Consider the following 26,940-nt stretch of genomic DNA (forward strand, 5'->3'; position numbering starts at 1 on the left):
TAATTTCCAAGGTAGAGAAACTGTATAAAAGGATGTGAAATCACAGAGGATGATTGCAGGATTTAAGGTGACAAGAAAAGTTGTAATTTAGGTGCCTACCTTGATTACATTTCAACTCCTTTTGTTTACCATGTAAAATTGAACAGGCCATTTAATCTTTCTAGACCTCAGTTTCCCCATATAAAGGAGACTATTACCCTTGACTGATCTCACCATCTGTCATTATCTTGAAGAAGGAATGAGGACTTGACTTGAACCCAGTTCTTCCCACTCAGTAGCCTTGGGCTTGCACCAGTCACTAACTTCACTCACCCTAGCTCTTCCTCTGTAAAATGAAGATAATACCTACTCCACAATGTTGCTGTGGGGCTTAAATGAGATAATGGCTGAGAAGCTGCCCCGTACAGTGCTTGACATAACATAGGCGCTCAAAAAATACTTCTTGAACCCAAAGGGTATGTGAGCAGTTTTGAGTGCTTTAAGAGAAAGAGCAAATCATTAAGAAACAAAAAAATTCTTATATGGTTATTTTGACTCCTGCCATAGTAAATTTTCCTATTTACCATTTACATTTCATGGTATCTATTTTAATACATACATTAAAATTATATCCACTTTTGTGCCTGGATTATAAACACTTTCCCTTTTGTTTTGGTAACCACTGGTAGTTACATTGCTACTTTGTGTCATCACTGTACTTTACTGGTAGGAACAGCCTTGTTTTTACCGTATCTGTAAAGAGCTGACCATTAAACCGAATCCTCCCACCTGTTCATTTTAACAGGTTGTGGCAACTGAAGAAGACCTTGTCCCACCCAGTCTGGTGCAGCCACCTCCCAGAACAGATGGGTTGGACCACAGAATCGCAGCTCATATTGTGTCCATCCTGCCCTCTCTCTGTCTCACGGAGAGGGAGCAAAAGGTCAGATGGCATGAGATATCCAAAGAGTTTGCATGCTTTGAAAAAGTACAGATTCTCTTTTTAAGTCGATGTATTTCAATTTGAATAGAATCTCCATGAAATATTCTTATCCGAAGAAGAAAATGAAAGCAGAGCAGTGCCCAAAGGCCCTCTCCTATTGAACTATCATGATGCACATGCCCACAAGAAGTACGCACTGAAGGTAATAAAACTGGATTACCCAGAGGAGAAGGGATGCAAGAAAGCCCATTTGTAATTATTCAGGTGAAGAAATTGCGGTTAGTTTTACCAATGCTAATTAAAAGTAACATTCAAAGGGCTTGCAAAGTGAGACCTCTGAAAATAGAGACACATAAAGGAGCAAAGAAAACTTGCCTAATTATAAGGGTCCAATTAGCCATTAAATCGATTGTGAGTACACTGGGGCACCTGGATGGCTTAGTCGGTTAAGTGTCTGACTTCAGCTCAGGTCATGATCTCGCAGTTCATGAGTTTGAGCCCTGCATCAGGCTCTGCACTGACAGTGCGGAGCCTGCCTGCGTGGGATTCTCTCTCTCTCTCTCTCTCTCTCTCTCTCTCTCTGCCCCTGCCCCACTTGCATTCTGTCTCTCTCTCAAATACGTAAACGTTTTAAAAAATTGATTTGAGTACACCAAATTCGCATTAAAACCTTCTAGTTACTGGCTTTAAATATCTTACTAATGTGAAAAACTAGTGAAGGCCAAAGAAGAGTCCCAGAAGGGAGAGATGAATATATATGAGACTTTGGCAGTTTGTCACAGCGAGTGAAGAATCCATCATTTCTGTGCACCAGGAACCTCTGGCAAAGTGAGAATGAGCTTTTTTGACCTTCAGCAAAATACCAACACTTTGTCTTCCCCAATTACCATTGATTTCCCCTGTTCCCAAATAATGAGAGCGAAGGTATCAGGTTTTGCCTTCTCCATATGCATAAGGCACTTGACAGCTTACTCTAATGTCTTCTGTCATGTTGCGCTTTTTCATCAGGACCAAAAGAATTTTGACCCAGTTCAAATTGAGCAGGAGATGCAGTCCAAGTTGCCACTGTGGGAATTCCTTAAATTCCCTCTGCCCCCGCCATGGAACAGCACTAAGCGTCTAGCTACAATTCATGAGCTCATGCACTTCTGTACAAATGGTGAGTACGTTCTTTGTCTTAGCTTAAACTCATTCATTTATGGTCATATGTGCTTCTTAAGATTACACCCCTATTTGCAAAAAGTATTTTGATTACTTAAAGACCTTTCAGAGACTGAGGTGGGTATTTTGATTTTCTTACCTTGGATAATGTCATTAGCGATAGCGTGATAGCTGTGATGCATAACATTCTTCAATTTGATACACTGGGTTTTCTTTCCATCATGTTTCCATGACAAGAATAATCTGTTCCTTTCTTCCTTCTCCCCGCTTGCCACCCCGTGTCCCCCTCCTTGGCATCATTGGAGAAGACATGGTGATCTCTACCTGAGGTTAAAGCACTGAGTAGGGAGCCCCCTGGCGGTGTGGTGCTGAGAGTGTGTCCATTCAGGTTCACCTCCTCTCGCAAGGGGAGGGGCCATTTTATGCCATTTTATGGAGGTAATTTGGAGAATCTAAAATCAGCTTCTCATGGCAGAGTTCACTGAGATTTGAGATACAATCATTTCCTTAAAAATCTTTATTTCCACTTGAGGCAATCTGCAGATAGATTCCTACTTATAAGAAGGAATATGAGGGGCTCCTGGATGGCTCAGTCGGTTGAGTGTCCGACTTCGACTCAGGTCATGATCTCACAGCTTGTGAGTTCGAACCCCGCGTCGGGCTCTGTGCTGACAGCTCGGAGCCTGGATCCTGCTTCGGATTCTGTGTCTCCCTCTCCCTCTGCCCCAACCCACTCACATTCTGTCTCTGTCTCTCTCAAAACTAAATAGACATTAAAAAAAATTAAAAAAAAAAAAAAAAGAAAAAGGAATATGAAATGGCATAGACACCTTTGTTGGACAAGAAAGCATTTGACCCAGAGAAGAGAAAAAGCACCTCAGTTTCTCCCCTTAAGCAAATCATGAAATATTTTCATCTCGATTTCTTCTTTAACTTTTAAGTAAGCCTAATAACAGAGAAAAAACCAAAATCTTTTCAATACTGTCATGCCGTCTCCTCATGGAAAAGCAGGGGATAGCCTGCTGGCCTGGGCATGTGGAGACCGTTGTTGACATAACCACTCTCTTCCTGATGTTCCTGAGAACATCTGTCCTTTGCCTGTGTGCTGCCACACCTCACCTCCTCTTCTGCCTGTGGTATGAGTCCATTCTCTCTCTACCTCATCCTACATGGCAGCGTAGAATTCTTGCGTCTGTTGCAACCATTGCAACTTCACACACATCCCACTTATGGGTTTCATCCCAAACCCTTGCTTCTCCTCTTCTCTTCCCTCCTTCAGCACTTCATACTTACCAGATCCAAAACCGAACTCTTGACTCCCCAATATTTCTCCCTTCACAGTCTTCTTTATTTCAGTAAATGGCAACTATTTTCTTCCACAACCTTGCAAGTCATTTCTGATTCCTCTTTTTTTCTTATGCCCCACAACCAATCCCACTGCATCCCTCAGTGATGCTAGCCCAGTCCACCACCGCCTCTCGCTTGGGCTATTTCAATAGTTTTCCAGTTGGTCTACAGCCTTTCACCTTTTTACCTAGCCTTTGCTTCATGCAATAACTGGAATCATCCTTCTAAAATGTTAGTCAGACCATGTGCCTCTCTCTAGTGGCCACCCGTGTCACTCAAAGTACAATCTAGACTCTTCTGCCATCCGTATTTTGAGCTCATCACCTGTCAAGCTCTCACTGTTCCACTCCATTCTATCTGCGTTGGCCTCACTGTGATTCCTTGAACATGGTGGTCACCCCACTGCCTCAGGGTCTTTGCACTTACTCTTTCTCCTGCGTCTATCACTTTTTTCTCCCAGATAGATATTCACAGAACTTGCTCTCCCACTTCTCTACCATATATATATATGGTACCCTTCTCCCACTTCTCTACCATATATATATATATATATATATATATATATATATATATACCACATATATATATATATATATATATATATATATATATATATAGTATATATATATATAAAGCCCCTCCCCAATTGCTGTCACTTTTTATCTCACCTGGCTTTATCCTTCTTATCATCTCTGATATGGTATACACTTCTCTGTTTACCCTGTTTCCAGTCACCAAAATGGATACTCCATAAGACCAGGAGTTCACTGCTTAGTTTACTGCTGTGGTCACAGCTTTTACTATATTCCTTGCCCACTAATATGTGCTCAAAAGATATTTGCAAAATGAATGAATGAGCAAACCTTCCTTAGTTCTGTAACTTTTCCCCTTTCCCTGTTTCTCTTCTGAATTTCCTCATGATTTTTCCAAAAACACATGCCCTTAGTTCTATTGGAGAAAAAGCGGAGGTTACCCCAGAATCATTGATCTGCCACTATCATTTTACTTTTCCTCATCGCATCCCATGATTATTTGCTAATACCTACCTCATACCCCTCTAGTTTGAACTTCTAAAGTGCAAGAACCAAATCTTTTCTTTGAATCTGAGGCATCTATGACAAAGCCTAATACTTAGAAAACAAAACGAGTGAGCAGGCAAGTGAGCGAGTAAGTGGATGGATGAAATAAATACTGTAAGAGAATAAAAGCACAAATGGAGGGGCGCCTGGGTGGCTCAGTCGGTTGAGCGCCCGACTTTGACTCAGGTCATGATCTCACAGTCTGTGAGTTCAAGCCCCGCATCGGGCTCTGTGCTGATGGCTCAGAGCCTGGAGCCTGCTTCCGATTCTGTGTCTCCCTCTCTCTCTGCCCCTTCCCTGCTCATGCTCTGTCTCTTTCTGTCTCAAAAATAAATAAACACATTAAGAAAAAAAATTTTTTAAAAAGCACAAATGGATAGGGCCAATTGAAAGCTGATAACCTTTGAAGTGCAATTATTATTTTCACCCACCAGTTCAAGTGGCTGAAAAGAGGCCTTTTCTGAGCCCTAAGGGTCAGTAAAACCTACTGAATGTAACAGTGTATGTTAGACACAAGTGAGTAGTTTGTTTCAAATTATAACAGTGGCAAAGGTGCTTTTGCTTACAAATCATAAGTTTTAAACATATTCAATCAATATGGTACCCTGGAGAATCCATGTGAATTAATACTAATACACCTAATACTGATTAAGCTATGAAGCAGTTTGTGAACATTATCCTGATAGATTATACCTTGATTGTGCAGCTTTCTTATTATTAGGCACTATTGACATTTGTTGCAGAACTGTGGAGCCCATGTTTAAAGTCAGGTCAACACCCATCATGATATGACTGCCTTGTCATTGCGGTGGACAGACCCTCTGGGCGCCCCTCTGTCAGCCCTGTACCATGTGGTAATAAGAGCGTTCCTAGCAGCATATAGTTCTTGCTTTCTTACAGAAGTCTTGAGCTGGAATGAAGTAGAACGAGCCTTCAAAGTGTTTACTTTTGAGAGCCTGAAACTCTCTGAGGTTAATGAAGAAGGCATACTAATGCCTTCTGAGATGATGTATGGAACAGATTCTGAGATGTTCAACATACCGTGGGACAACCCTGCCAGATTTGCTAAACAGATAAGGCAGAAATACATCATGAAAATGAATACCCAAGACGCCAAACACCAAACAGGTACAGTGCGTGGAGGGAACCAAAAGCATTCTTCCGTTTTATGATTGTTGATTTTTCTAGCATTGTGTCTAATGGAGTCTCTTTAAACTGACTAGATACTAAAGCCAAAGACAGAATTTTATTTGTGGATCAGAATTGGTCAATGTTGGTGCAAGAGGATGAGGTCAGTAAAGAACCTTCAGATCCTAGTCGGTCTGGTTCTAACAAAATGAAGCAGTCTGACCCAAACAGTAAGGAACCCTTAGACTATGAAAATATAGAGCTGTCAGAGCAGACCAGCTTGAGGACTCAGCGCCAGTCTGCGCTGTCAGGTGAGTAATCGTGTGTGTGTGTGTGTGTGTGTGTGTGTGTGTAGACACTGTTATAGAATGTATTAATCCAAAAAATGATTCAAGAAACATTATCACTCATATGTGGAATTTAAGAAACACAACAGATGAATGTAGGTGAAGGGAAGGAAAAATAAGATTAAAACAAAGAGGCAGGCAAACCATAAGAGACGCTTAAATACAGAGAACAAACTGGTGGTTGCTGGAGGGGTATTGGGTGGGGGGATGGGCTAAATGGGTAATAGGCACTAAGGAGGGCACATGTTGGGATGAGCCTTGGGTGTTACCTATAAGTGATGAATCATTGGATTCTACTTCTGAAAACCAATACTACACTGTATGTTAACGAACTTGAATTTAAGTAAATAAATTTAAAATTTAAAAAAGAAACATTATCTAAATTTAAATGCCCCCCTGTTTCAATTGAAAAACTATTTAACATCTAAGGTATTTGGTTAATTAAACTTTGCTACTGAGTGAGTCCTTGTTATTTCAACCCTTGTTTTTAAAATATCCTAAAGCCTGTTAGTGCACTCTTACCTGAGTAAATATAGTGAGGTAAACGTAATTAAACTTTCCTCATTAGTATTTCATAGGGTTATTGTGATTATATGAAAAATTATTTTAAAACTACCTGCAATAAGATAGTGAACTGCCTACTACAGAGCTTGGTACAAAATCAATGCTCAGTGAAGAACACTGATTCCCTTTCTCTCCTCCTTATAGCTCAGGTAATGACTCTTATTCTAAAATATAGCATCATAGGGGCACCTGGGTGGCTCAGTCAGTTAAGCATCTGACTTTGGCTCAGGTCATGGGTTCAGGTCATGATCTCACAGTTCATGAGTTCGACCCCCACATCAGGCTCTGTGCTGACAGCTCAGAGCCTGGAGCCTGCTTCAGATTCTGTGTCTCCCTTGGTCTCTGCTTCTCCCCTGCTCATGCTCTGTCTTTCTCTCTCTCAAAACGAAACAAAACAAAACACAAAAAAAAACACATTAAAAAAATTAGAATATAGCATCATAAATGTTATATTAGGAAGTATAGAAGCATAGGAGACTATTAGGCTAAATTTACTGAGCTATCTTATACATAGCTGTCAGATTAATCACTTAAAATACAGCTGTTAGTTTCCTGCTTACAACCTTCAATGGCTCCCTACTAATAGAACCCAATTCTTTGGCCTGCTGTACCATGCGTCTCCAGTCATACCAAATTACTTTTCCAAAATCTTTTCTACTTTTTCCCTTTTGCTTACTTATCCCATGCTCTGGCCAAACAGAATTAGGCTCTATTTCCTCTACACAGCCTGCTGTTTTCAATCTGTGTCTTTCCTCTACAATACCCTTCGCCTAGAGCTTTCTTTTTTATTACAATTAGGTTTCAGTGGCACCTCCATGAAGCCTTGTTAGATGTGTCCAGCTAGAAATGGCTCCCTTAGCATTCCTGTGGTCACAGTTAATCTGTGCTCCCTTTATAGCATTAATGATCATTTCCTACTACTTATTACAATTATTCATACGTCTGTATTAAGTTTCCATAATACTATAGCTTCTTAAAGGTCACAGGTATGCTTATCTTAAAAATATTAACTGTATGCTGGGCCATAGAACAAGTATCAGCAAATTTTCACAGGATCAAAACTACAGAGTATATTCTCATACCACAGTGAAATTATGGTGGACATTAGTTACAAAAAAAAATAATAGGAAAATACCTAAAATTTCCAAGTTAAGAAATATACTTCTGCAAAACACCTCACTCAGTGAAAAAGTCACAATAGAAATTAAGAAATATTTCAAGTTGAATAGTAATGGAAATACTGAATATTAAGATTTCTATAATGCAGCTAAAGCAAGGGATACTCAGAGAGAAGTTCACAGCTTTAAATGAATACATTTTTAAAAAGAAAGCTAAAAATTAATTAGCCAAACATCAGCCTCAAGTTGTTAGATAAAGATGAACAAAATAAATCCAAATAAAGTAAAAGGAAGAAAATAAAATGAGTAAATTATTAAGATATAAAATATAGATGTAACAAGGAAGAACAAGTAATATAACAGTATGGTTCTTTGAAAAGACTTTTAAAATTGATAAATTATTTTTTTAGAAAAGGCTGATCACATAGAAAGTAAGCATAAATAATAATAACAGGAATAAAAATCAATAGGAATAAAGAAACAGACTTTTTTCTGATCCTACAGAAATGTAAAAGATAATAAGAGGATATGAGCAACTTTATTCCACTAAACATAAGAATGAAATGAGCAAATGACTAGAAAAGTATATCTTACCAACAGTGACTCAAGAAGAAATAGTGTTGTAATTGTTTAAATAAATTAAATCAATAATTAAAAATCCTCCAGGGTACCAGGGTGGCTTAGTCAGTTGAGTGTCCAACTCTTGATTTCAACTCAGGTCATTATCCCAGGGTCACGGGATTGGACCCCACATTGGGCTTCATGCTGAGCATGGAACCTACTTAAGATTTTCTCTCTCTCTCTCTCTCTGCCCCTCCCCCCAGTTTGTGCTCTCTTTATCTCTCTCAAATAAAAATAGATAGATAGATAGATAGATAAAATAAATAAATAAAAATATAAAAATCCTCCCCAAAAGGACACACCCAACGCAAATATTCTTATTTACTAGTGATACCACTCAAAAAAGAAATAATTTTGACCTTAAAAATTATTCCCAGAAATAAAAAAAGTGTATCCTTCCCTACTCATTTTAGGAAGCTAGCATAAGCCTTAAAATCAAACTGTCAACAATAGTACTACAAAAGAAAATTATACATCAAACAGATTCATGAACGTAGATGCAAAAATCCTGAATAAAACATACGTAAGCTGATCTAGCAATATACAAAATGATACCAATACATCACAAGCAAGTTGTTTTTATAACAGGAATAGAGAAAAAAAACATACATTGTAAAAATCAATATAATTTATCAGTTAACACACTGAGAAAAATTATATAATCATTCTCAATCGATGCAGAAAAAGCACTTAAAACTCTAGAAATTCATGAAAAAAAACTTAGCAAACTAGTAATAGAAGGAAAAATTTTCTACCTTGTAAAGTTTATTCTTAAATTGCTACAACAAACATTATATATCAAGATAAAATGTTGAAAGATTTCCCTTGATACCAGGAAGGTGTATACTATAAACACTTGTATTCAGTATTACATTGGAGATGCTAGCCAACTCAGTAAGGTAAGAAAAAGAGACGAAAATGTAAGATTTGAAAAGGAAGAAACAAAACTATTACTATTTGTAAATATTGTGTATGTAGAAAACCCAAAATGATCCACACAAAAAAAGTCAGGATTAATATGATAGTTTAACAAGGAGGTCATGGTTATAAAAGGACACACATAAAATGTCTGCAGTGCTGGGACTTTATCATGATTCATGATACTAAGCATTTCTGTTCTATGTACTTCTCTGTATGTGTTATAATTCATAATTTTAAAAAGCATTAAACAAAAGTAAGTCATCAGTGCCATAAGAGAACAGATGTGAAGTCAGTATTTTTTTTAACATTTATTTATTTTGTGAGAAAGAGAGAGAGATCGCAAGCAGGAAAGAGGCAAAGAGGGAGAGAGAGAGAGAGAGAGAGAGAATCCCAAGCAGGCTCTATGCTGTCAGCACAGAGCCCAACATGGGGCTCATCTCACAAACCATGAGATCATGACCTGAGCAGAAATCAAGAGCTGGACAATTAACTGACTGACCCGCCAGGAGCCCCAAGTCAATATTGACCGAATAGTCATCTTGCCATTTTCATTTACTTAGATGAGGGTAAAAGAGGAAGTCATTGATAGAGTAGAATTAGGGAAAATCTGATTGCTGATTAGTAAAGCAGATAAGTGAGGGTGAGGGGGACAGAGGAGAGAAGGATATAACATTTATTTAGTAATGCCCTGCTATATTCCAAGCACTATGCTAAGGCATTTTACATATATTAACTAGTATTCAATATAAACTTCAAGTCTATGAGTAAGATACTATTACCCCAATTCTAAAGACAAGGAGTTGAAGACCAGAGGGATTAAGTAACTTCTTCAACTACATACAAGTAGGAAGTCAGGATTCCAACAGAGAGCTAACTCCAAACAAGTGCTGTGTCTTGTGGCTTCCTCAGTTCCAGCAATTTCTTGTCTATGGGCTTAGCTACACTCATGGTCTCTTCTTTATGCTGATACTTAACTCAATTTTATTACCGTTGGGTCTTACTTCCCAAAAGGGTTGATTTCCTATTTCTCTGTTCTAAGTGCCCTTACGTATTAGCCTAGCTCACAAAAATAATTAAGCCAAATAAGTTAATCTGGGATGTTATGGCATTAGTGCATCCTGTGGGAATGTAAATGTATGACAAAGAAGTCACTTTGTGTTAATATGGATCCAGAATAAGCCAGGAGAGATATAAGGCCTGAGGTTTTTTCCTTTGTGTTTTGTTCTTTTCTTTAGAAGAGCAACTGGTGTATAGTTTTCTTCAGGCAACTTTTGCCACCTGGTGGTCAGACCAGGTAAATTAGCGTTCCAAATCCTGGTGGAAAGTAGATGATTTGAGCAACTCTAAATCTTCGGGGCTAAAAATGCTATAATGGATAGTGTGTCCTAGAGACGGAGCAATCCTTGAGAGCTGAACCCCCACAACCTGTAAAGGATCCTATAGGGTGTGTATTGACCCCCATCAAGGAACTGTTACAGTTAGACAGGGGGGGGGTGGCTGAGCTTTGGTGCCCCATGATGGCTGCTGTGTCTAAGGGAACTTGTTGTTGGTCTTGCGTGCCCCCCGACTCTGAATCGTACTTCTAAAGCAGCCACTTGAAATCGTTTGAAACAAAGCAGAAATTGTTCACGTATTTCCTGCAAAACCATCTTAGCATCAAATACATATAAAAACCTGTTGCTGGATGTGAAGGACTGAATATTTGTGCTTTTCTTAACCAAACACTGGATTTCCATCTGAGACTGTTTTTGAACTTGACAGGGCCTATTGGATATTTATGAAAAACCTGAGAGTTGATAACCGTGAGGCTATGGGTTTAGATGTGCCCTCTATGCTTGTTGGGTGTTTTTTTAATAAAGTAACTGCTTTGCAGAGGGATCTTGTTATCTCTAAAGTAAAACAGATTAGGAAAGCTGTTTTTCAAAGGGATGAGAAAGCATCCATTTCCAGATGTGTCAAAAGCTACTGAATCACACTGTCAAAGGATTATGGGGTTGAAGGCAGAATCAGAAAGAAAGGAAAAAGTGATTTTTACTCTACGATTAAATAAAGAGTTCAGACTGGTTTTAGAATGTTCTTTCCTTTGACAAAATAACTGATGCACAATTTTTTAAAATATATTTTCTAAACTGGAGACTTTTTCCGCTGGATCCTTAGACACAGGAGGGAATATCAAATCTCCCGGAAATCTGGCAGACCACAGAATAGAATAATTTTTATTCCACAGATTTCATATCAATTGCTTTAGGGACACAAGGGACATCATGGTCTATTTAGAGTTATAGTTGGCCCGAGTTTTCTCTTGAGTAGATGTATTTATATAAATACTGAACTGAATTGACTTCATAGTTGTCCCCTAAATCAAAATGGGACACTCATGCCATCACCTTCACCAGCCCAAGGCAAGATGAAACTAGTAGCAAAAATGTAAGTAGCTATGCTCCTAAAAGAAAGAAAAACATTGGTCTATCCTTGGTAGACATGATTAACTACTCCCGCTAGAGGTGTAGATACAGTTCTCTTTGCCACAGAATGAAGCTGAGTCGTATGCTTACCCTAAAATAAGCTTTTGTTTTGGGTTTCTTCCACAGTTCTTCTCTCTCTGTATGGCTTTAGATACATTTCCAGTTTTAGTATATGATATAGATTTTCCTCATTCAATCAAAACGAACTGTACTGAAGTCCCACCATGTGCTAGGCACTCGGGGTACAGTTACAGAAAATAAGAGCAAGTTCTTATTCTCCAGGAATTCACATCCAAGATGGAGAGATAGACACAAGTAAATATTATCAGATGCTAGTAAATGCCATGATTAAAAATACAACAGGGTGAAAGGCAGAAAAGCCCTGGAAGAGATGACATTGGAGTAACAATATGAATGAAATAAGGGTTTGAACCAAGTGATTATCTAAAAGCAAAGCAAGACAGAATGAAAGGCAAGTGTGAAAACTTTAAGACACAGCCAGCAAGCTGGAGAGCCTGGAGAGGAAGGAGCAAAATGCGAGTGGAAGGGATGTGTTTGGAGAGTGAAGGTGGGACCATTTTATATATGACTATGCAGGGATTAATTTGCTGTTGTTCTAAGGTTGGTAAAAAGCCATGTTGGCTCAGTTATTCAGCGGCATCGCAAATACATTACCCCAAGATTCATCACCCACTCCATTTCTTTGGTCAAACTGGGAATGTGCTATATAGTTTATCCATTTCTACATGAGAGATTCAGAATCACAAGAGCTGTAGTTTAATCAGCAAATATTTGCAACTCATAAAGGTAAAGGTACATTTTTAGAAGTGAGGGAGATAGCCTGAAGGCATAATTATCTGATATGATTTAGGAATGTATCATAGAGGAAGCTGGGTTCTTTTCCAAGGGTTTAGTATAACTTTTCTAGGTAGACACTGATTTAGAATTATTGACACAAACACCTTTTTGGAGGCATGAAACATGCCTTTCAGGAATTACCTTTTCAGCACAGAAACATAGATCATATGGGCAACAAAAAGGCACAGCACTGACAAAGGCAAGAACAAAGCCCAAACACAACTGGATGTTGGTGTCTTTGATTTACAGAACAGACCACGAACAATGAGATCAAAGATGAAGCAGTCACAAAGGCTGATCCTCTTGAAAAGGTAAGGAATTGTTTTCCTATAAGTGTAGATACAAGTAAGATGATCTGAGAAAACTGTGACCCAGAGTGAGAAACACACACACACACACACACACACACACACACACACACACACAAAGGAGATGCTTAGCAGGATAAGGAAGGGGATTACTCGGACATCCTCAGACCAGCTCCAACTGGAGAGAAAGGAGTTAATTTCACTAGCGGCTTAAGCAAAACTTCCAAGCTCCATGCTCCTCTCTAGACAGTGTGGCTTGGCAACCTCACAAACACCTGCTGACCATACAGCCATGTAGAACTAATGCTGTCTTGAAGTGAGTTCAGAAAACCTGCCTATAATTGCTAACAGGACTCAGAAGAGTATAACCTAACAATAAAAATATTTAGATTATGTTGCCCATAAAAAAAAAAAAACTCAAAGGCATACTCTTTCTGGCAGCAGCTCTCCTAAAATGTTGCCATATGGATTTATACATATGCAGATTTCCCCAATTAAAATGGAGTGCATGCTGGTTAGTCGATGGAGTCCAAGAGGGCTCCATTTGGACTTGAACAAATTAAAGCTGAAATTGTACTCCTATGGTTTTTTAGAAACCCAAGAAGATGACTGTGGAAGCAGACCTGGAGGACATAAAGAAAACGCAACAACGCAGTTTAATGGACTGGAGTTACACTGAACATTTTAAACCGAAAGTTCTGCTTCAGGTATTAATGGACCGTGAGTCTCCAGGAGACGGTTGGACAGGTCTGGGGAGTCATGGTATGATTTAGAACAGTTTGCTTCTAGGTCACTCTCTCAGATCTACTTCTGATCAATATTCCCATTTACTTCAGCTTTAAAATGAATGTATTCCCAGATCGAGCTATGTGCGCCCAGGGAATCTCCACCCAAAGGGATGTTTTTATAAAATCTTGAAGAAGAAAGGAAATAGACATGACTGCTGCACATATTTTCTAAGAACAAAAGTAAGGCATTATGGGAAAGCAATCTTATTTTTCCCATATTGCCTATCAGTTCTACGAAGTTTTCACTACATTTCAAAGTATTTTCTGATGCAGTTTACAGGTCAATAGAACCTGTGATAGCTAGTGTTTATTGAGCACTTACCATTTTGCTAGCAATGATTAGTAAGTATTATTTGTTCATTTAATCCTTGCAACAGTCCTTTGAAGTAGAAACCTATGTAAATAATAGAAAATTGAGACATCTTGACCAAGAGTAACTTTTGCCCAAGGTCACATGGCTGGCAAGTGAGAGAAGCAAGATATGAACCCAAGAAATCTGGCCACAGAACTTGTGCTCATGCAAAATAACAAGTAACCCTACATTTTCTGTGTATACATTTTATGCAAAAACCTGTACTTGCTTTTGTTTTTGTCTTTTTAACTACTGACATCAAAGTTTTAGATCCACACATTTTTAAAAATGTTTATTTGAGAGAGAGCTCATGCGTGCAAGGGTGGGAAGGGGCAGAGAGAGAGAGAGAGAGAGAGAGAGAGAGAGAGAATCCCAAGCAGGCTCTGCGCTGTCAGCAAAGAGCCTGCCGCAGGGCTCGATCTCATGAACCGGAGATCGTGACCTGAGCCGAGATCAAGAGTCAGGCATTTAACCAACTGAGCCACCCAGGAGCCCCTACCTCTACACAGTTTTAAACCCAGAAAGTTCTGTAAAGAGTCTTATGAAAAATAGCAACTCCCTCCTACCCCCATGCCCAAATTCTCAGAGGTAAAAATCTTCAAGGCATTTACAGGTTTCTTGTGTTACTTAACTCAGTTACCTCTAATAATGAGTATATTTTGTTTAGTTTTACTTTTGGTTGGGCATCACCATCAACTGATTCTCTCTGAGGAAATAGCTGCCAACCCCCATCTAGCGTATACGTGTGCATGTGAACACACACACACATACACACACACACACACACACATACACACGTACACACTCACTCATATACTTCCTTCTTCCCATTCTCTAACACTGTTAACTATATCATCATTTTTGTGTAGCTCAATATTGAATATTTAGTTTATTTCATTTTTATAAATTTTATTCATAGCTGAACTATTACATTTTCTTTCTTGATACTATTTTTGTTTTCCTTGGTGTTTGTTTTCCCATTTTTTTTCCTTTGTGTAGTTTATATGCATTTATATTACTCATCCCCAAACTCTCCACCAAAGAGTGAAATCTCCTCTCAATACATTAAACCACACAGGCACTCGATCAATTTTATCATCTAAGCCACCTCTCTCCCATATGCTCTGAACTCCCGCTTGCCCTCCAGGCCTACTTCACAGCTGTGGCCCTGGGAGCTTCCTTTCTTATCATCTGGGTCACATCCTTGGCCTCTCTTTCCAACCAGACACTGGGTTCCTGAATCACGTGTCATCTTCTTTCCTGAGTTACTCCCTTTTTGTAGGGGACTATCACTTCTAATTGCTTTCTGAATTAAAATTCATGGCAGGTAAATTGGGGGGGGGGGGCATTGGATGTGTGCAACCCTCTTAATTCTACCCTTACGTTTGAGTGACAGTTTGGCTTTACATAAAATGCTCAGTCCGAAAGCGTTTTCCCTCAACATTTTGAAGGCATTCCTCAATTGTCTTCTAGCTTCTTGGGTTGTCCTTGAGGAAAAGCAACAAGGAAATTCTGATTCCTGATTAGTTGTTTGAGCCTGTTCTTTTCCTTCTGTCTGGGAGATTTTAAGATCTTCTGTTTGCTCCAGTGTTGTTGGTTTCCTGTTGATGTGCCTTGGTGTGGTTCTATTTCCAAGTATCGTAGTGGTAAGCCCAGAACAATCCAGAGACTCCTGTCTTTCTATTCTAGGAAACAAATGTTCTGTAATCATTTCTTTGATAACCTTCTCCCTACTGTTTTTTTTTTTTGTTTGTTTCTTCTTTCTGTTATTCTGGTGCTGAACTTTCTGGACTGAACTTCCAACTTCCTTACCTTTTCTTTCCTAATTTCCAATACTTGTCTTTTTTTTTTTTTTTCCTGGAGATATGGCTCAGCTTTCATTTGGTTTTTCTACTGAGGCTTCTATTTCTGTTATCATGATTTTTAATTTCCTAAAGTTCTATTTATAATTACAAATTACTTTTTTATAGCATCTTATTTGTCTTACCTGATACCATATCTTCTCTTATCTCTCTGAGGATATTAAAGTCCTTTGAAGTCTTAGTGTTTTATCCCGAGATTGTGTCTTTTTCCTCAAGTTTTTTTCTTTTTCTCTCAAGTTTCTTTTTACTTTTGTTTTTTGGTCTTTATTTTTCATTTCAGAGAGTAATACCTTGTGATATTTGCCTTTTTCTTCATGTTAATAATGAGACACTAAAAATATCATAGGAGGTACTACATGAGGTCAGGGAAGGAGGGAGTTGTCAATAAATGGACTTCATTTTGGGTGACTTGGCTGGGTAGTTTCCTTGGGATACCCATCAGTGTCGGTACATTAGTCTGTACCCTTAAGCCATTTAAATTCTCCAGGGGAGAAAACCCCTAATCTCCTAACTGAAAGACATAACTTACCTGTCAGGGTTTTGGAAGCTGAGTGGTGGGGGAAAGGCAGTTACACTTCTTACCATCCAGTCTCTAGATATGCATTGTTCAATATGGTAACCACTACTCACAGGTAGCTTCTGACTACCTGAAATGTACTTTGTCCAAATTGAGACGTTCTGTATCTTTGCTATAGTATATACTATAGTACATAAATAATACTTATATACTTACGTATAGTATATACATTACTTCTAATATATATGTATATAGTATTATAATACTTACTATATAAGTTATATATATTATACTATTATACTATTATGTATTATATACGTAGTATATAGTATATATATATATATATTACTTATATACTATAGCATATATTACTTATATATTATAGTACATATTACTTAAATAATATAGTATATATTACTTATTATTATATATGTTACTACACGTATACTATATATTTGGTTTAAGTATATATACCAAATTTCAAAAACTTAATATGAAAAAGGTGATATATCCCATTAACAATTTTTATATTCATTACATATTGAAATGATAATTTTTTGACATATTGAGTTAAATAAAATATATATTTGTTTAGGTTTTTATTTATTTTGAGAGAAAGAGATGGACAGAGAGTGAGTGGGGGAGGGGCAGAGAGAGGAAGAGACAGAAGCCTAAGCAGGCTCCCCACTGTCGGCGCAGAACCTGACACAGGGCTCATGACCTGAGCCAAGACCAAGAGTTGGATGCTTAACTGACTGAGCCACGCAGGCGCCCCAAATAAAATATATTTTAAAAAGTAATCTTATCTGTTTCTTTCTACTTGTAAACTACGGCTACTATTAAATGTAGAATTATACATGTGGGTCACCTTCTATTTCTTGGACATCAATTTATGCTTTTAAACAATTCTCATTTTTTCTGTAGCACATCTTCCCCTTAGCAGTGCCTGGAATCCCTCTACTTAGAATCCACGGGGTCATTTCTATAGGTCATAATCCTCCCTTTGTCCGCTGAGGTGGGAGATGGGCAGACGCCTAGTTGCTCAGAATCGTGGAGGGCTTCCGGAGACCCTAACGGCTTCTTAAAAATACTCTAATCTTCCTATTTTCAGTGTCTCCTTGACCCCACTCTCAGAGTGGGGCAGTGCTCTGGTACTTTCTTGAGCCTTTCTGCACTTCTGCACAAGGTTACTTCTGGCCTCTCGTAAAATTAATCTTAGAATTTGATTTTCTTTCTACCAGCAGTTACCCCTATCCTTCTGCTTTCCAGCTTCTCAACTGTTGTTGCCTTTGTCTCCTCTCCTGTGACCTTCAGCTTTGTGGTACTAAAACCCATTAATTTTACTGTTCTTTTAATGAGGTGTCAAGAAGTACATGGGTTTAATCTCTCATCTTTAAAATGGAAGTTCATTTCAGGCTTTGGCTTTTTTTCAATTTGGCTCTGTCCTCACCCCTTTATGAATCACTGTCCTGCCACATCTAATGGACAATTATCTTGCTTCATCTTCCTTGGTTTTTTAACAGCATCGCAGAGCTGATCACTTTACTGTGAAACACTGCCCACTCTTGGTTTCCAAGGTGCCAAACTGTACTTCTCCTCAGTGCTCTGTTTGGACTTTTGTTGACCTAATGTCTACATATTGAAATGGCTTGAGTCTGAGCCCTGAACCTTCTTCTCTCTTCTGCAAACATCCTTGTGACGATTTCATCTATTATCTATGACCTAATGCTAATGACTGCTACAATTTTATCTTCCAAATTGTTTCTTAGTTCCATACTAGGATACCTAACTCCAAATTCCACTTGAATTTATGACGGGCATCTCAACTTCAGGGTCCCACACAAAGCTCATAATTTTCCCACGTGAGCATGTTTCTCTCCTCATCCATCTCAGAAAATGTCACCTTCAAGCCAGAAGGCTAAGAGTTCTCACTTATCTCAGCTTGACTGCATCTCTCATGTCTGATCCATTGTCAGATTTTGAAGGGTGTACCTCAAAATATATCTTCAAGCTCTTCACCACCTCCACTGTTGCTACAGCCACCCTCCTCTTCTCCTGCAACATCCTCCTAATCATGAACCTGCTTCTGCTCTCGTCCAGTCCATTCTATGAATCAGATACTCCCATCAATTTCATCTGCTTAGGACACCTCCCTGAATCCAGGATGATCTGTAAAAATCTTTATTAAATTTTAAAGGAAAATCTCATCTATCTTGTTCATTTTTTTCCCCAAGAACCTACACAGTACCTGGCACATAGTAGGTGTTTATTTTTTAACTGAACTATAAATAACACAGTGTTATATTAGTCTCAGGTGTAAAATATAATGATTCAACTAGTCTATACATTTCTCAATGCTCATCCCACTAAGTGTACTTTTAATCCCCTTTCTCTATTTCACCCATTCCCTACCCACCTCCCCTCTGGGCAGTCACCAGTTTGTTCTCTGTATTTAGGAGTCTGGTTTTTTGTTTGTCTCTTTTTCCTTTGTTTTGTTTCTTGAATTCCACATATGAGTGAAATAATATAGTGTTTTTCTTTCTCTGAAGGACTTATTTCACTTAGCATTGCACCCTCCAGATCCATCCATGTTGTTGTAAATGGCAAGGTTTCATTATCTATCTCCCCAGATCCATCCATGTTGTTGCAAATGGCAAGGTTTCATTATCTATCTATCTATCTATCTATCTATTTTACATCTTCATTATCCATCTTCTGTGGTTGGACAGTTGGGTTGCCTCCATATCTTGGCTACTGTGAATAATGCTTCAATAAATATGTGTTTATTTTTAATAAAAAAAAATTTAACTAAAGTTCATGGCACCACAATATTAATATAGGATAATAGGGAAAACCCAAATAGTAAAAAAAATGGAAAGGAAAGATACTATTTGAAAACTTATCAAACATTGATTGAGAGCAGCCATAGCTCTGAGAAACTTAGTGCTATAAATTCTAGCAGCCAAAGTAAACATGAAAACAAATTTTACAGAGCTCTCTAATGGAAAGAAGGATACATGTTCATCAGAAATGAACATGTTTTGTTTGGGGGTTTAAAGTCTAAAAGGAATTTGCATCTCCAAAAAGTAAAGTAATGAATAGTACCCTATGTAACAACAACAACAAAATTAATGCAAAAATATTCACCACATGTGTGTCTCTGGTATTGCCTCTCGGGGAACAGATGTAATAGTTTCAAGACCGCTCCATAAAGACACTCATACAGGGGACTAGATTCGGGAAGTAAATGTATTATTTTGGTAATGCTACCAGTGTAAAATTGAAAGCAAAAGTAAAACAGCCCTTTCCTAACATAATATGCAATTCCATGCCTTCAGATCACCCACCAGCAGAGAACTGAAAGTTCCTGCATGAGATTGATGTTGAAAACGAAAACAAAAACAACAATCCACAGCTGTGTAATTTATTTCCCTGTGGACATGTTTCCTTATATTGATTGGCAGTGAAATAGAAGCAGGACAAAGTGTGCCCTGCCCTCTGTGCCCCTCTGTCAGTAGCTGAGATTGCAGTGCATGCTGAGGGTGGAATGTTTTGGAAAAGGCCAAGGTTAGAAGTCACGTGCAAACAGTATGTATGAGAAAGACCATGCACCTTGTTCCTCTGTCATGGTGTGGTGGAGAGCACTCTTTGGAGTGCAAAAATGACACAGAGACTGGTGTCCTGGCACCAGGACTTACGAACTCTATCTTCTTAGACAAACCTCTCATCCTTTCTCAGCCCCAGTTTACACTGAAAAAATGAGGATTTTAATATTTCAAAATAGGAGAAATAATTGTTCCTATTTATCCGGGGTTTTTAATGATGAGAAAATGAGATGATCTATATGAAGGCATGGAAAACGTTAAATAACTGCTTGACTTAATTATTATCTCCAAGCCTGAATAAAAAACACTTGAGCAAATGCCTCTATGCCTGGAGGCTAGTATTTTATTTTCTGTAAGAGTTGCTGAAATGTTCCCCCCAAATTCTACCACTGATGTTCTCACTAACAGTGAGACCAAGTGTGGAAATAAAGGGATGAGGGTAAGGGGGCAGAGACATACCTTAGCAGGAGATGCTTCTCATGGAAAAAAAGACACAATAATGTAATTATTTTGATTTCAGGTTCTTCAAGAAGCCAGGCAGCAATACAGGTGGATTGATTCTTACTACCATACGCAAGACAACTCTCTACTTTTAGTCTTTCATAATCCAATGAATAGTCAACGTCTGCATTGTGAATATTGGAATATTGCTCTTCACTCCAATGTTGGATTCAGGTAACCACCTTGGACAGTTTAGTTAATTATTATCTTATTTTAGTTAGCTTGTTAGTTACTTGGTTAATTAGCTTTCAGTTCCTTAGCCTAAGGTAAGTGCTTCAAGCCAAACACTAAACCTTCAATTTAGTTTATCAAGTTGCATGTTTGAGGTGTACCAGGCACTGTAATAAGCATTAAAACTATACCAAATAAACAAGACAGACATCATTCCTGGAGCCATTAAGTCTAGTGGGGATTTCATTACCTTACATTTGATTTATTTAGACCCTAATAAAACTGCCTCTGAAAGATTCCAAGTAGAAACTATAAAACATGACATTCTTCATGCTGGTTTTGGATAACTCCACTTGATCTGGGGAAGACTCCAAAGTAGGGCAACTGAGTGACATATCAACACAGCGGTCAGGTGCTCAGCAAACTGAGACCTCTAGGAATCAGTGATTTTTTTTTTCTGCCAAGCTCCTTAATTATTTCTTGATGATCTTAAAGCTTTGCTCTGTCCTCTCAGTAATTATGAGAACATCTCATTATTTTTTCAGTGCCGGTTAATGTATATCCAGTATTTATTTATTTATTTGTACAGCGTTGTTTAAGTTTAAAGGGATACAGAAAGACACAGAGAATGGGCTTACAGAATAACTGAGAAAACAGGTCGTGTGCTAATCCTTTGCTCACATATACAGTAGCTTACATAATATAGCACATTATTTGGGGAAGGGTAGGAATGCTTCACATGGAAAACTATTTAGAGGTAGTGGCTCCCTACGGGCTGGATGGCAGAGCCCAATGGAAGAGACAATATTGGGAAAGGATGAGGAACAGATGATCTACAAGCTTTGCAGTTCTTCTAAAGTTAATCTCTTATCCAGGATTTCTATTTCTTCTTCAGTCACTTTTGGTGATTTTTGTTCTACACATTCATGCATGACATTTGGATTTTGGATGTCTTTCGGAATGAAATTAAACAGCCGTCTCACAATAAATGCCTATTCCTGAGAGAGATGTATTAGCGTCTGTCTTTATGATTATAGTTTTGTCTATTTCTCCTGTTAGTTTTGCATGTATTGTGTGTATATGTGTGTATGTCTAAACTTATTTTTGAATCTGTATTTCAGAAGCATCCTTCTTAATGCATTGTAACTTTTATCAATATGAGCAAATGTCTCTCTGTGTTCCCCTTAATGCTTTTCACCTTGAATTTTACCATGTTTGATATTAATATTGTTGGATAGTCTCTTATACAGAAATTTACTGATAGGACTTTCTCAATAATTTTACATGTCAACTAGGAATTATGTCTCACTATGTTAATAGAAAACGGACTACAGTGGCTAACCTAATAAGGGAATTCTTTTTCTTCTGTAGTGACAAATTTAGAATTGGGCAGTATCTCAGGAGTAGTTCAGCTACTCACCTAAGTCATCAAGGAGCTGGACTTTCTCTGGCTTTCTAGCCAGCCATCTGCCACCCTTTTATTTTTCTGCGTCATTTTGATTTGTAGATACATGTCTTTTCAGTGTTACCTTGGATTTTTCCAGCTACTCTGAGATCCTCTGTCTTTGAAAGATTTTTATAATTAATTTAATAAATAATAACAATATTTTTAAACTTTATATTTTGAAGAATTAACCTATTCACTTCTATTTTTATAAGTGATATGTTTGGCCTCATTCTTACCATTTAATTTTACATGCATATTTCTACTTTAGGATTAATCCCTTTTCATCCTTAGATTGAATTTTCTTAGTTCATTCTTAGTGTGTGATGTTTTTAAAGTTATATATTCTATTAATATCCCTATAGAGGTTATCCTTTTAAATCACATATTTAAATATTTTTATATCGTAATTGGAACTAATGAGTATCAATATCATTCCACAGATGTTAAAATTTTTAACATATTTTTACTTACTCCCAAGAAATCGCCATTTTGAAATTGTCTAGAAATTTTATTTCCAACTGTTAAGTAATATTTTTAATCACAGACAAGTAGCACAAATAATTATTTACATTTAATTACAAATTGTACTGTTTTCTTCCTCAGCCCTTTTATTTATGTACCATACTGTCTTCTTTCTTGGATTTATTTTTTCAATGCAGCTGGAGTACATTTATGACTAATTCTTTCAGAAAGTATCTGGCTGGGGAATTCCTGAGTCATTGCATGCTGAAATATTCTTTATTTTGTCATCTCATTTGAATACTGATTGGGCTGTGTATGAGTCTGTGTTCCCTCATCATGAATAAATAGCAAGAACTCTAGGTTTTGTTTGAAAGGCAGACGCATCAAAAGGTTCTGAACTGAGAGAGACATGATCTGACTTTAGAGTGAAAAACATCTCTCTGTTCTGTGTTGAGAATAGACTACAGGGGGTTAAGGGTAGGTACAGGGAGACCAGATGGGGGGCTACTGCAGTCATCCCAGCAAGGGGCGATGGTGGCTTAGACCAGGAAGAGAACAGTGAAGCAAATGAGAAATGATTAGATTTTGAATATGTTTTAAATATGTGCTTTAAAAAATCATTTGGATTTCCCAACAGATGCGAAGTGGAGTGTGAGAAAATCAGAGTGGTCAAGGATAACTTCAGGGCATTTGGGCTGATCAACTGAAGTATAGACTTGCCATCAGCTAAGAGAGGAAGATTGGTTCATTTGGGGAAAGGTTGAGTTTGAGATGTCTTTTCCCTTCCCAATGAAGATATTGAGTACCTCAAATTCACAGTCTACGGTTTTCAGTTCATTTCTTTAAAAGGGAATCAAAAATGAGAGAAAACTGTGAAACAGCCTGACTATAGAAACCCCGTAGCTTTATTTTTCAAGCCTTAGGCCTCACTTTCACACAATCTAACAATAACTAATCTTGATTATCCAACCTAAATATTTCAACTTACTTCCTCAGAAACAACTCTCTAAGGACACTCAAATGTTGTAAGTATATACAACATTTAATTAAAAATAATTACAGTCATCCACATAAATAGAATGAATGGATTTGGGAACAAATATGACTGACCCCTGGTGAGCAACAACTCACAGATGTGAGCCTAAGTGCACATGCAGCGTAGGGCACAGTATTTACAGCGTGGGTATTCCCAGGCCAGTAAGTTTACAGCAAGACTGGAGCATTTCAATTAATCCAGTCAGTCAATTAGCTATCGTCACTTGAAAGAGTTTCTATTATGCTATAAAATTGCTCTAAAAAGAGATTGTACCATATTACTCTCCAGCTAACAGTGCTGAGAGTGACTGTTTCTCTAAACTGTCATCAACTCTTGGTGTTATTAAACTTTTGAATCCTTGACTGGGTTAGAAACATCTCATTTTTAAATGTGCATGTCTTTAATTGTGGATGAAGTTGGGCATTGTTCATATGCTCACTGGATATTTATATTTGATGACTTTGTACGAATTACATCTAGGATATAATTGAGTCTATTGCATTTGGTATATGGGCAATTTAGGATCAGTTCATTTTTGCAAAGTTTATTTGCATGGTTGGTGTCTTAAGTATTACTGACTTTAACAGTAACTCGATTGTCATTTTCTCTTCTTTGCTTTTTTTTTAAATTTTAGGAATTATTTGGAACTTGTTGCAAACTCCATTCAAGATTGGATCATAAAAGAAGAAGCCATATATCAGGAATCTAAAATGGCTGAGGAAATCACTAGGACGAAGGCCGAGCTGGAATTGAAATATTCTGCTACTACCAAAATCACTTCTAACAAAATGTATTCTGTTAAAAAACCTAAAAGTAAGTCACTGGTTGAACTTACACACAAATCCCAAGACATTCTTCCATTTGATAATTGAATCAAGACTGAATATTTCAGTATTAAATCGAGTTGCCTACAAATTTCTGTGACTCTTTGCTTTCTCTAAAAAATAGAATAGCTGAGTTCTAAATATGATCAATTTGGTGATGGGATAATGGGACATTTGTCTTATATTGATGCCACCTCCTGCCAGATCTGGAAGATTCGATCTGTCCTGCAGATTAAATGTGATGTTAGGGAAATGCCGGAAGTCTTCATTTTGGTAGGGTTGATAGTTTCAGCTAAGATTTGTTGACAATATATGAGGCAAATTCGGAGTCAGTATGTTTCCATTAGAATACTTATAGATTCCAAAAGGGAGATTAAAACAAGACATTTCTTGGAAGAGCAATCAGAAGAATCTCAAGACTAATTAGGAGTAGGAATCTAGAAATAAAGGGAAAATGGATTCTTGAGGATTTGTGACAGGCACCTAACAAAGGGTGGAGTCAATACATATATTTATTTTTGTTGTTAATTTCCATGGCTTTGATGCTGTTGGGGAATGGAGAAGAGAGTGAAAAAAAGAGGAAGGATACTTGATAAAGGAGTAAAACAATGAGGTAACCTGTGTGGTAAATAAGGATATCTCACTAGGGAATGGTTTCCATGTTAATAATATTCATTATTTCTGATAGCATAAGTTGAGAATGGTTTCTCATAAAGAAGCAAAGCTATATATTTCCCAAAGATTTTGCAACTTCTGTCAATTACCAAAAGAATTTGTGTTTGACTTAATTCTAATGAATCAGTCACCATCCACTCAAATGGTTATATAATCCATCCATCAGTTTGGCCTTTCTCCTGACAGGGGCACAGAAGGACAGCACTAAGTATTTGGGATGCTGGGTGGGACTATATGAAGAAAGGTAGGGGTACCCTCTCACAATAGTGTCTAGGGCCACACTTGCCTATGAGCAGGAAAAATTGCCTTTTCTTTATTCTGCTTCTGAACAGAACCAAAAGTTTAATTACTATCTAGATGCTGTTAAATCCAGAATACGGTTAGTTGGAGATTGAAATACACTTGGTAGGTATTGCATTCAGTTTGCGACCTCTTAAGTGAGGAAAGTTGTAAATCTTCCAGACAGAAGGACTATTATAGCAAGAGGAGGGCTTCATTGTGGAAGAAAAAGTTAGATTTGTTCTGTGTGGTCTTAAGCTAGGATTAATTAGGTTAAAGCTCTATGGATAGAGAGTCTACTTCAGTAAAAGCTTCAAGGTCTCAACACAGAATGGAATGCATTCTCCCCGGTCGTTGAGTTCCTCATCCTTGGAGGAGCTCAGTCCCACTTCAGACACCCACTCTGGAGACAGCGAGAAGGAGTCAGGAATGAATAAATGGAGAGTTGAACTTGATAGCCTTTGAGATCCCCTACAGTTCAGACATTTGGTCCTTCAATGAACCTTCTTCGTAGAGAGTCACTAAGATGTTTAAATTTTCTCTGGCTTTAGGTAACAAAGGAATGAGCAAAGGAGAGATAGCGGATCAAGAAAAAGAAAAAGAAAAAGAGAAGGAAAAGATTCCTTTTATTTTAGAAGGCTCTCTCAAGGTAATTCAAGGAAAGACAGATGACACTGAATATTTACAAATTCAAATTTATTGTGTGATAGAGAGTTTGTGTGGTGGAACAAAAGTGATCTTTTTTTGCTAACCTCTCAGAAATAATTGAATCTGCAATGAAAGAGCAGTCTCCCCACCAAGCTGTCTCCTCCTCCAGATGATAGACTTTGAAGGAATTCTGTATCATTCATTTTTATAAAACCCAAATCCAATGTGGTGCCTTGTTCATATCGTCTCTGTTTCTGCTGCAGGTGTTTGTTTCTTGTTTCCAATTTTTAATTACAAACTTAATGTATGCTTTTATAAGAAGTCAAAATTACTCTGGGTCTCCAAACCCCTGAAAATAAGAAATATTAACAACTTGCTATGCTCTATACTTATACATTCATGCATACACAAATATAAAGAGGGTTTTCATTTGTTTGGTTTTGATTTAGATTTGGTTTTTTTTTTTTTTTTTTTTTACTCTTCCACACACTATTTTTTTTATAGCAAAGTATCATGAATATCACTTCCAGATAATATCTACAGATCTAACTTATTTTCAAAAAAATGTTGTTAGTTTAAATTTGGATAGATGTAAAGTATTAATTTCCTTATTAATAAGCACCATTTATTTTTCTATTTATACAGAAATATTTTACTTTTATGTAGTCAGATCAACCATTTTTGGCTAAAATTTAAGACACAATACCACATTTTGGCAAAGGTCTGAATCACAGTGAATTCTCATACACTGGTGGTTGACATGTAAGTGGGCACTTCCGCTTTGGAAAACTGGGCATATCTACTAAAGTCAAGCAAACGATTTTCTTTTCACCTAACAGTTCCACTCCTAAAGATATGCCTAACAGAAATGCATGGATGTGCGCCCCAAGACACATGGACAGAGTTGTTCTTGCAGCATTATTTTTAATTCTCC

The 26,940-nt window shown here is 37.6% G+C and overlaps 1 protein-coding gene across 4 annotated transcripts in view; it reads left to right on the top strand.

The window, feature by feature from the left end:
• SPAG17 (sperm associated antigen 17) overlaps window positions 1-26,940 on the top strand; it is a 242,230-nt gene that overhangs the window by 96,579 nt on the left and 118,711 nt on the right. For all 4 annotated transcript variants that reach the window (XM_058716054.1, XM_058716052.1, XM_058716053.1 and 1 more), the window contains exons 11-20: window positions 785-922; window positions 1,011-1,124; window positions 1,931-2,081; window positions 5,410-5,637; window positions 5,733-5,948; window positions 12,781-12,842; window positions 13,433-13,546; window positions 20,484-20,638; window positions 24,215-24,393; window positions 25,910-26,007. In XM_058716054.1, coding sequence (XP_058572037.1) covers window positions 785-922; window positions 1,011-1,124; window positions 1,931-2,081; window positions 5,410-5,637; window positions 5,733-5,948; window positions 12,781-12,842; window positions 13,433-13,546; window positions 20,484-20,638; window positions 24,215-24,393; window positions 25,910-26,007 — 1,455 coding nt within the window. The remainder of the gene's footprint in view (window positions 1-784; window positions 923-1,010; window positions 1,125-1,930; window positions 2,082-5,409; window positions 5,638-5,732; window positions 5,949-12,780; window positions 12,843-13,432; window positions 13,547-20,483; window positions 20,639-24,214; window positions 24,394-25,909; window positions 26,008-26,940) is intronic.

This window comes from Neofelis nebulosa, chromosome 2 (assembly GCF_028018385.1).
Source record: "Neofelis nebulosa isolate mNeoNeb1 chromosome 2, mNeoNeb1.pri, whole genome shotgun sequence".
Classification (NCBI taxonomy): Eukaryota; Metazoa; Chordata; class Mammalia; order Carnivora; family Felidae; genus Neofelis; species Neofelis nebulosa.